Source organism: Pristiophorus japonicus, chromosome 15 (assembly GCF_044704955.1).
Source record: "Pristiophorus japonicus isolate sPriJap1 chromosome 15, sPriJap1.hap1, whole genome shotgun sequence".
Classification (NCBI taxonomy): domain Eukaryota; kingdom Metazoa; phylum Chordata; class Chondrichthyes; family Pristiophoridae; genus Pristiophorus; species Pristiophorus japonicus.
The window spans coordinates 178,072,260-178,083,990 of NC_091991.1; the positions used below are offsets into that span (position 1 = coordinate 178,072,260).

An 11,731-nucleotide genomic window follows, 5' to 3' on the forward strand; every position below is an offset into this window, starting at 1 on the left:
ACAGACCCATTCCACATTCAGACTAGGCTCAAGCAAGGCTGTGTCATCGCACCAACGCTCTTCTCGATCTTCCTTTCTGCAATGCTCCACCTCACCCTTGGCAAGCTCCTCGCTTGAGTGGAGCTAAATTACAGGACAAATGGGAATCTGTTCAACCTCAGCCGCCTCCAGGCCAGATCCAAGATCATCACATCCTCCATCATCGAACTACAGTACGCAGATGACGCCTGCGTCTGCGCACACTCTGAGGCCGAACTCCAAGCCATCGTCAACACCTTCACCAAGGCGTACGAGAGCATAGGCTTTACACTAAACATCCGTAAGACAAAGGTCCTCTACCAACCTGCCCCTGCCACATAGCACTGGCCCCCCCCAGTTATCAAAATCCACGATGAGGCCTTGGATAACATGGACCATTTTCCATACCTCGGAAGCATATTGTCAACAAGGACAGACATCGACGACGAGGTCCAACACCGCCTTCAGTGTGCCAGTGCAGCCTTTGATCGCCTGAGGAAGAGAGTGTTTGAAGACCAGGACCTCAAACCCGGCACCAAGCTCATGGTCTACAGTGTAGAGGTGATACCCGCCCTCCTATATGGCTCAGAGACGTGGATGTACAGCAGGCACCTCAAAACACTGGAGAAGTACCACCAACGCTGACTCCGCAAGATCCTGGAAATCCATTGGCAGGATAGGAGCATCAATGTTGGTGTCCTCGCTCAGGCCAACATCCCCATCATCGAAGCATTGACCACGCTCGACCAGCTCTGCTGGATGGACCACATCGCCCGCATACCTAACACGAGACTCCCAAAACAAGCGCTCTACTCGGAGCTCTGACACGGCAAGCGAGCCCCAGGTGGGCAGAGGAAACGCTTCAAGGACACCCTCAAAGCCTGCTTGAAAAAATGTAACATCCCCACCGACACCTGGGAATCCCTGGCCCAGGACCGCCCAAAGTGGGGGAAAAGCATCTGGGAAGGCGCTGAACTCCTCTAGTCTCTTGGCCGAGAGCAAGCTGGCCAAGCGTCGACAGCGGAAGGAGCGTGCGGCAAACCAGGCCCCCCACCCACCCTTTCCTTCAACCATCGTCTGCCCCACCTGTGACAGACTGTAATTCCCGCGTTGGACTCTTCAGTCACCTGAGAACTCATTTTTAGTGTGGAAGCAAGTCATCCTCGACTGCAAGGGACTGCCTATGATGATGATGAATTTTCCATGATTCAATACAGTGAGGATGCACGTAGGTCAGTGTATTGGGGAGATTCTTGAGAGGGGAGCAGAATGCTGGTCAGTTTGCAATATTTGTGTTTCAGCTGCTGGTTTTAATACTTTGTTTTTTTGTTTGGTTTTGCAGGAAACAACCAGGGACTTTGAACGAAATATTTCAGAAATGGCTTCAACTTACATTGAAAACATACAAGCTCTATATCCTTTGACGTAAACACTTAATTGTCAGCAAACATTACCTTCAGTACATAAAGCATGGAACGAGAAAAAGGTCATTGATCCCATTAAGACAGGTTTTTCCACGGCCCAGGTACGTGCTCCCCTGTCATGGACTCTTATCTATTCCATTTAGACACCTGAGGGACTGTTCGCAAAACTGTGAAATAGTCAAATATTTCCACATCTCACCGTGAGAACCACTGCATCCCATGGGATGTTTGATCATCTCAGCATATCCTTATAACCTTTAATCCCAGTCAGATATTTATTTTTTTGAATGTTAATTGACATAGTATCAGCAGCTGTTGCCAAGTGTCTACTAGTCTGAGACAAAATAAAATCTACTAAGAACATAAGAAATAGGAGCAGGAGTAGGCCATTCGGCCCTTCGAGCCTGCTCTGCTATTCAATATCCCCTGATTCCCTTAGTATCCAAAGAGCTATAGATCTCTGTCTTGAATGTACTCAACGACTGAGCATTCACAGTTCTCTGGGGCAGAGAATTCCAAAGATTCACAACCCTCATTTCTGTTGTAAATGGCTGACCCTTTATTTTGAGACTGTGAGCCCTAGTTCTAGACTCCCCAGCCAGGAGAAACATCCTCCCTGCATCTACCCTGTCAAGCCCTTTAAGAATGTTATATGTTTCAATGAGATCACTTCTTATTCTAAACTCTCGGAATATCGGCCTAGTCTACTCAAACTCTCCTCATAGGATAATTTTCTCATCCCCAGAATCAGTCCAGTGAATCTTCGTTGCACTCACTCTCTAAGGCAATTATATCCTTCCTTAGGTAAGGAGACTAAAACTGTACATAGTACTTCAGGTGTGTCTAATCTCTAGTCTTCCTTAAAGCCTACTGATTTTGAAGCTGCATTCTCTAATTCTGCACTCATAGTCTGCTTATGTCGACATTATCTACACCGCTCAGAATCTTAGTCTTGTATCATGTCCTCCTTCCAATTTTCTGCTCTTCAGTGAAAAACGCACTTGTACTATAATATATACAGTATCAAACTACATTCAATGTGTTTCTTCAGCTAATTAACTTACATTTTAATTTAGCCACACATTGGCTGAAATGTGGAGCATTTTCTGTGGAATATCACATTCTCTTCCCACAGAAATGCAATGTAGCAGCTACCTTTTGTCTCGTGTATCCTCCAAAATGGCTATGTTAAAAATGCAAGGGAATTCAAATCTGACACGGAATATGGTTGCAAAGTAAACTTTTCATTGTGTTCGGCTAAGTCCTTGACACGCAAAGTCTCCAAGCAGTAGTCGTCCAGAGAATTAAATGCAAATATCATGCTTTTCCCCTGGGTAGAAATGTAACCTTCATCAAACCTTTCAATCCCGTCTCTTTCCACAAATTGTGAAGGAAAGCTCAATATTGAGAGATTGCAGCGAAGGTTCACCAGACTGATTCCCAGGATGGCAGGACTGACATATGAAGAAAGACTGGACCAACTGGAACTTAGAGAAATGAGAGGGGATCTCAAAGAAACATAAAATTCTGACGGGATTGGACAGGTTAGATGCAGGAAGAATGTTCCCGATGTTGGGGAAGTCCAGAACCAGGGGTCACAGACTAAGGATAAGGGGTAAGCCATTTAGGACCGAGATGAGGAGAAACTTCTTCACTCAGAGAATTGTTAACCTGTGGAATACTCTGCCACAGAAAGTTGTTGAGGCCAGTTCGTTAGATATATTCAAAAGGGAGTTAGATGTGGTCCTTACGGCTAAAGGGATCAAGGGGTATGGAGAGAAAGCAGAAATGGGGTACTGAAGTTGCATGATCAGCCATGATATTGAATGGTGGTGTAGGCTCGAAGGACTGAATGGCCTGCTCCTGCACCTATTTTCTATGTTTCTATATCTTTAAAGGCCTCTAGTCACGTACACTGTCCGAGGTGATTCTTTATAGCCTGACAAGAGTTTGTTGTGAAATTAGGTAGATCCTACAAAACACCAGTTTGGTATCATCTTGGCCCATTGCCCCACATCCTTTTGTGATCTTTGGCACATCTTATTTCACAATTTATTGACAAGAGTTTAGTAAAACAGACATGGATCGTGCACTTTCAGTAGAAGCTAAACAACACAGTCAGCCTAAATTGTACCCTGACACATTAAGACCTAAAGGATCCTGGGAATGAACAACTTTTAACGATTTCATTATTTCTAGCAACAGTACAAATCCACAAGCCATTTATAAGTAAAGAGAAAGCAGAAACCTTAATTATATGAGTTTAAACCATGAGTTTAAACATGAATCCTACGTATATATGTTTACACGACTAGAGCATAGCCATTTTGGAGGATACACGAGACAAAAGGTAGCTGCTACATTGCACTTCTGTGGGAAGAGAATGCGATATTCCACAGAAAATGCTCCACATTTCAGCCAATATGTGGCTAAATTAAAATGTAAGTTAATTAGCTGAAGAAACACATTAAATTCCCCCAATATTCAATAGGAAGGTGGGCCATATAGTCTAGTACTAAACCACACAGATCAGGAAAGCCCGAGGTTCGAGTCTCGGTCTCTGGATTTATCTGGTCTCAGTGGGGCAACAGTTGAGACACTACAATTGGCCTTGTAGGCTAGGGAAGGGTTCCTACTTCTGATCGCTTGCTATCCGTTGATTCCTGCTGGAAAGTGTGGATGTCAGATGAGAACAGGATCAGCCAGTTTCTATACTACCCTCCGTGGTCAGCAGTATGCTGACAATCGCTGTTATTTATTTGTGAAAAGTGGCCACTTGGGTGAGATCTAACCCAAAACTGCACCCAGCAAAAGTCAGTGCGTTCATAAGAAGTGTCTTAAATTTATATTTCTGACCTGAAATGAGAATCCACTTCAGTCCTTGGGACCTTAACATAATCTACAACAGCTCAGTGCCGCGACATGGAAAACCGTTACAACGAGAACATGTTGGAAATCGCTGTGAGCAGTTATGAAAAGATGGGAAAGAATGAGGAAGAGGAAATGCCAGATGAACTCCGAGCAGTAAGATTAGGACTATTTCTGCACGATTATGTTCCATGTTTATATTTGAGAAAACAAAAATGTTATTTTCTATAGCCTTGAGCAATAAATATTCTTCAGGAAATCCAACCTTCGATGTTTCTGAAAGATATTTTCTGTCTTCCATTCCCGTGGCCTCCGACAGGAGCATGGGTGAGTGGCATGTACACAGGCTCTGCACATGCTCCTCTGAAGCTGGTTCATCTGTGGCATCACATCCGATTGAAGCTGCTGGAGAAGTGGGTGTGTGCAGTGGAAGTACAGACCAGAATGATGCTCCAGCTCGCTTCTCCTTTCCCTCCCTGGCATCACTGTGTGATGCGGGAGTCCAAAACTAGGGGACATAAATATAAGATGATCACTCATCAATCCAACGTGAAATTCAGGAGAAACCTCTTCACCCAGAGAGTGGGAAGAATTTGGAATGCGCTGCCACAAGAAGTGGTTGAGGTGAATAGCATAGGTGCATTTAAGGAGAAGTTAGATAAGCACATGAGAAAGGAATAGAAGGATATGCTGTTGGGGTTAGGTGAGGAAGGGTGGGAGGAGGCTCGTGTGGAGCATAAACACCGGCGCGGACCTGTTGGGCCGAATGGCCTGTTTCTGTGCTGTAGACGCTATGTAAGTCTGTGACACTTCCACTGCACACACCCACCTCTCCAGCTGCTTCAATCGGATGTGATGCCACAGATGAATGAGCGAACAATTTAGCCCCCTTTCAGCCACCATTACAAAGTACATGCTCCACCCCAACCCTTATTTTATCCGTTCTACCCAGCCTCCTTTCCTACCAAGGTCCATCCTGCTCTGCACGCTCCCTCCCACTAAGGCTAACCCCAGTATTGCAGCCCTGGCCACCCGATCCCCCCCCGCCGGCCTCGATCCCAAGTGCAACAGCCAGCTCCCCACCCAAGCCCAATTGTTAGCGGTTATCTCTGACCTGCCCACTCCCAAATGCAGCAACCAGCTCCCGCATGACTTCGAGTACAGCCAGCCTGCCTGGTCCCACCCAAAGGTCGGTAGAGGGTAAACATTGTGCGACCATTTAAATGCTATTGAATGGGAGCACGGTTTTTCATTTTCTATTAGACACACGCTCTTTGTCCTTCAAGGTACTTGCATTATAATTTTTTTAAGTTTATATAATTTACAACTTTAATCCGTTGGGTATTTATGTAACAATTTACAATACTGGAATAATTCAACTATTCAATGGAAGTCTTGCATATAGCACACAATTCCGTTAAATGTCATAATTCCTACAACACTTTCCCGCTTGCGCTTTATTAATGACATGAGAGATCTGCTAATTTAAGATTTTATTCATGTCCCTGAGCTTTGATTGGTCCGAGCTATCCATGTGACTGTGTTGCTCACATGATTACGAGGGACCAATCTGCCACTCCTGTATTGGTCATCATTTTGCAGCCAACACCACCGCCCTCCCACCAACTCTCTCTGAGCCCAAAGCCCATGCCAAGGCAACAAGACAAACTAAGTGCCAAACCACTGTTCCCAGAAAAAGACCAGTTCATTTCTGCAACGATCGTTGGTTCCTCCTGCACTTCAGAAGTCATGAAGCACTTTAGGACATGCTGGAGACGTTAAAAAGAACTGTATAAATGCACGTTTTTTTTAAAATTTCCAAAGATATGCTTTCTCAGCACATTAAATATGTTTTCTGTTTCTTTTTACAGCTCTTTGTAGATAAGGATACAGTCATCAATACAGTAAATGCTTCACATGACTTGCACCTGCTGAAGATTGACAACCAAGAAGACAAAATGGTGACGAGGGCAAATAGCTGGGTCACTGAGATGATCGAGAAGGTAAGGTCAATCAGAATGCTTTAGTTGTGCATTTGTTTTTATGTAGGGTTCAGATGAATAGGCACGCAATGCTAAAGGGCCCTCGAGCTTGATTTTGTGCTGCGGAAATCAGCAGCATTTCAAAATGCATGGTGATTGAACATCACTTCCAATTACGTAAAATAGCTAAACGGTAATTACTGACCGCACAGAAAATTAAATACATGACATGGGACTATCATGTCCATGAAGGCCCGAGATTTAAAGAAAGAACTTGCATTTATATAGTGCTGTTCATGACCTCAGGATGTCCCCAAAGCGCTTTACAGCCAATGAAGTGTAATGTAGAGAAACACAGCAGCTAACTTGTGCACAGCAAGCTCCCACAGCAAGCTCCCAGCAAAGTGACAATGTCCAGATAACCGGTTTTAGTGATGTTGACTGCGGGACAAATATTAACCAGGACAACTTCAATAACTCCCCTGCTCTTCTTCGAAGTAGTGCCATGGGATCTTTTATGTCCACCTGAGGGAGCAGACGAGGCCTTAGTTTAACATCTCATCCATAATTTTTTGCCGCTGCATCAAAAGGCCATGCTGCTGTCTTTCTTCCCATGAGTCAGTTAGTTTCCAATCTCAGCCGGAGCTGTTTAGACAGGCAACAACTGGAAGCTATGTGCATTCCATAGCGGGAGAGGTGAAAGGGGCAAATCAGGACAACTGTCAACTCACCATTGTGCATTGACATCCCTTACTGACTCCTGGGCATCATTATTAGTATGACACGGAACATACAACATTGACGGGCAGGAAAAGACAAGCTGCTCTATCAAACATCATGATGGTCCGAGCATCATGACTAAACACTTCTTCCTCCCGCAGCCATGTAATCTCCTCGGAGAGGCAAAAATCCCAGGCCAATAAACGAAGAAATGCTCTGGAAATATCCTCTCCAACCCCATCAGATGATCAAAACGAGATCAGGAGATCACATGGATCAAACAGGTCTCTAAGCACCTTCTCAATTAGATCTGAGAAGCGTGTCAGCTGTGGCTAAGTAGGTATCATCTTCGCCTCTGAGTCAGAAGGTTGTGGGTTCAAGTCCCATTCTAGAGACTTGAGCACAAAAATCGAGGCTGTCGCTCTAGTGTAGTATTGAGGGAGTGCTGCACTGTCGGAGGTTCCATCTTAAGGGGGAAGTAAAAGATCCCAGGGCACTATTTTGAAGAAGCGATGGGGAGTTATCCGCAGTGTTCCAGCCACTATTTATCTCTCAACCAACATCACTAAAACAGATTATCTGTTCATTATCACGTTGCTGTTTGTGGGGGCTTGCTTTGCACAAATTGGCTGCCGCGTTTCCTACATTACAACAGTCACAATACTTCATTGGCTGTAAAGTGCTTTGGGACGTCCATCGGCACTATATAAATGCAAGTCTTTCTTCCTGTGGGTTTGGAGAAGGGTTACACAACAACAACTTGTATTTTATATAGCGCCTTTAACGTAGTGAAATATCCCAAGGTGCTTCACAGGAGTATTATGAGATTAAAAATTTGACACTGAGCCGCACAAGTAGAAATTAGCGCAGGTGACAAAGAAGTATGTTTTAAGCAACGTCTTGAAGGAGGAAAGAGAGACGAAGGAGTTCCAGAGCTTGAGCCTAGGCAATGGAAGGCATGGCCACTGATGGTTGAGCGAATTACAATCAGGGATGCTCAAGAGGGCAGAATAGAGGAGTGCAGACATCTCATGGGGCTGGGGAGATTACAGAGATAAGGAGAGGCAAGGCCATGGAGGGATTTGAAAGTAAGGATGAGAATTTTGAAATCGAGGCATTACTTAACCGGAAGCCAATGTAGGTCAGCGAGCACAGGGATTATATGTGAGTTGATAACGTGGACCATTTCCCATACCTCGGGAGCCTCTTATCAACGAAGGCAGATATTGATGCGGAAATTCAACATTGCCTCCAATGCGCCAGTGCAGCCTTCGACTGCCTGAGGAAAAGAGTGTTCGAAGACCAGGCCCTCAAATCTGCCACCAAGCTCATGATCTACAGGGCTGTAGTAATACCCGCCCTCCTGTATGGATCAGAGGCATGGACGATGTACAGAAGACACCTCAAGTCGCTGGAGATATATCACCAACGTTGTCTCCGCAAGATCCTGCAAATCCCCTGGGAGGACAAGTGCACCAACATTAGTGTCCTCGTCCAGGCTAACATCCCCAGCATTGAAGCACTGACCGCACTCGATCAGCTTCGCTGGGCAGGCCACATAGTTCGCATGCCAGACACGAGACTCCCTAAGCAATTGCTCTGTGGAGTTCCTTCACGACAAATGAGCCAAAGGTGGGCAGCGGAAATGTTACAAGGACACCCTCAAAGCCTCCCTGGTCAAGTGCGACACCTGGGAGTCCCTGGCCGAAGACTGCCCTAGATGGAGAAAGTGCATCCAGGAGGGCACTGAGCTCTTCGAATCTCAACGCCGCGAGCGTGAAGAGGTCAGGCGCAGGCAGTGGAAGGAGCGTGTGGTAAATCAGTCCCATCCTCCCCCCGACAAATGTCTGTCTCACCCGTGATAGGGTCTGTGGTTCCCATATTGGACTGTTCAGCCACCAAAGAACTTACTTTAGGAGTGGAAGCAAGTCTTCCTCGATTCTGAGGGACTGCCTATGATGACGATGATATATGCGAGTGGGACTTGGTGCGAGTTAGGCAGCCGAGTTTTGGATCACCTCTAGTTTACGTAGGGTAGAATGTGGGAGACCAGTCAGGAGTGCGTTGGAAGAGTCAAGTCTAGAGGTAACAAAGGCAGGGATGAGGGTTTCAGCAGCAGCAGAGCTGAGGCAAGGGTGGGGACGGGCAATGTTACGGAGGGCAGGAAAGAATCATTCTTGAGTGGGGAATAAACGGATAAGCGTTTTAATTTGCAATGCAGCAATATGCTCATTTACACTTTTTTTGCAGCTGCACGTAGATGAAATAAGCCGCAACCGTAAGCGAGTTTTGGAAATTTACATCTATGTCACCCACTGGCGCGATGAGTTGGATTATCTTGAAGTTCAGGACTCGCCTTAATCCCGAAATGTAATGTGACGGGCAAGAGGTGGCACACAATTTTGTGTTGCTGTGAGTGTTGTCTTCTTTCTATAACTTCCGATATTATTGTTTAGGCTTTGGTGTAACCAGATTTGACTTGGATTATTTTTTTTACATTTTGTTTCCCCCCCCCCCCTGCCCTGCCCCTCTCTGATCAGTGATTGAAACTGTTATATATAGATGTTGGAGAATCAGTACTTCCCCACCAATGACTCCACTGCACCCCATGGTGCTAAACAGCCTCATCTCATTTAAAGTATAACCTGTTTGCTTTGCCTTTTTCCTGGAATTCCCCAGGCCGGGGAACTGACTGTACTTGTAGACGCCTCTATAAACACATCTTTCAGCAAATGAACATTTGTTATTGTACCAGAGAGCAAGTTTTACTTCACATGCACATCTCCTAACTCATTCCTTCCCAGTACTCCTCCCCTTCCTTATTCTTCCCTTCCTTCTACAATCTACAGGCTTTTAAAACCCAGACTTGGTGCTTTTTACTTAATCACTACATTAATCCCATCTTCTCTCCTACTCCCTTCAGCCTTGGTGGAATCCTGAACTGTGAAGCCTTGTCCCTTCGCCTGGTTTCCTCAATTAAAAAAACCCCACAATGCTCATGTTTTGTTCTGTAACAAGAGTGGCATATTTTAAAATATCTGACTAATATTGTCGTCTGGAGTTTTCTTTAAACATCAGAATGTGAATAAAATAAAGCCGAGACTTTTTACAAAAACCCATCTTTTTAAAAAGGGGCATTGGTTTCCTTTATTGACATCGCTGCCTCTTCATTTTGCAACACAATGCTCGATGGAGTGTCTGTGTATATTGACATTTATTATCAGTCGAATGCATCGATTGCTTTGTGTTAAAAGGATGCAAAGCTGTAAATGACAGAAAATTATTTATTTTTGTTGTGTTTTGTAAATGCATTATTTTTTGTGTGAAAGTCGTAAAATGACCTGGTACACAGCAACCCTAAAATGCAGCAGGTTCAAAGATCAACTTAACACTGACCACGCCCACACATCGCCCTCTGTGGCACTGAGCTACACAGAACAGGAGAATCAATACTCTGTGCTGAGTTTGCGGATCTCTTCTGGTTCTGTGCTGTAGCACTCCTGGGCTGGGTGGTGGGGGAGGGAAAGAGTCAGTTCACAGTTTAGATTACTATCCTGCTGAAAATGCTACATAACACAGTGGTGCGTGGATCACCCCATGGTCGAATAGCCTGCCAACATTCCCTCCCCTGTGAACTGTGGTCATTTAGATAGGTACGAGATGGGGTGCCTATGAAACCCTGGCCCACTCCAGCAAGAGCTCCACAGAAAGAGGGGGGAAAAAAGTTTTAAAAACTGGGGAAACAGAGTACATATAAAGAAGTGATGAGATGAAACAGCAGACTCATTCTATGACTATGTGGAGCACTCCAGTAATTCTCGTAGGATTTCTGAGCTCTCTGCTCACAATTGTTCTATACCATGACCCAGTCCCATGGGAATGTAGGCAAGCAGACTACAATCCGACCATCTCCAGGAGCCAGGTCAAAAGCTGATCTCTTAACCTTTCACAGAACCAATATGGAGCACATTTAACACACATGGTGCTCAAGTTCAATATGAAGTTAATTCGTGAAAACAACTGTGCGATGCTGTTGCTGGATCTTATTGCCAGAGGCACTTTTATCCAGGGACTATAATACAGCTAAATTTCAATTCCAACAGTGCTCCTTTAAGGCAAACACTTTACAGAAGCAAATTGGACACCAAGTGACGGTAGAGTTAGGAGAGGTAAATGAAGCAAAGTCGAAGATGTAGGTTTGGAGCTGGGGAAGATTTGTAAATTACAAGGGGGTTTAGGAAGAAAATTCCAAACTGCATTTTTCAAGCTCTCTGGAGTGAAAGTGCCGTTTAAATTTTCAAATAAAGTGGCAAGCATTAAATTTCAACAAGAAAAATCAGCTAATGGAGAGAATGTGCATCACTGGATGCTAACATGGACTGAAAGGGACAAAGTGAAGTTCCTGCTGTGAATGCACTGAGCATTAATAAAACGTATAGTACTTGGAATGAAAATGGAAGGTGACTGACTGACTTCCCTCTGTGGAATGCACCACCTGCTGCGGTCATTGGAAAATGACAAAAACAAGTCACACAACCATCACATATCTCCAGAATGATGCAGGCTGTTTCCTGGATCACTATTTTAAAATCTGGCAGTGTGTTGCTGTTCTGGACTGGCAGAAGAAAACCTTATAAAAAATCATTTAATACTTCATTTCTGTGCAAAACTATTTTAAAACTCATGTTCACATGAATAGAAGTACCATTTATTACCTAA

General features: G+C 44.7%; 1 protein-coding gene across 3 annotated transcripts in view; it reads left to right on the plus strand.

Moving 5' to 3' along the window:
• Positions 1-11,731, plus strand: part of drc3 (dynein regulatory complex subunit 3) — a 69,514-nt gene that overhangs the window by 45,329 nt on the left and 12,454 nt on the right. For 2 of the 3 annotated variants that reach the window (XM_070901358.1, XM_070901359.1), the window contains 4 exons: positions 1,361-1,431; positions 4,346-4,466; positions 6,182-6,313; positions 9,263-10,127. In XM_070901358.1, coding sequence (XP_070757459.1) covers positions 1,361-1,431; positions 4,346-4,466; positions 6,182-6,313; positions 9,263-9,373 — 435 coding nt within the window. In that variant the 3' untranslated portion in view covers positions 9,374-10,127. Of the gene's footprint in view, positions 1-1,360; positions 1,432-4,345; positions 4,467-6,181; positions 6,314-9,262; positions 10,128-11,731 lie in introns of those variants that run through there. The other variant, XR_011596857.1, reaches the window with a different exon arrangement.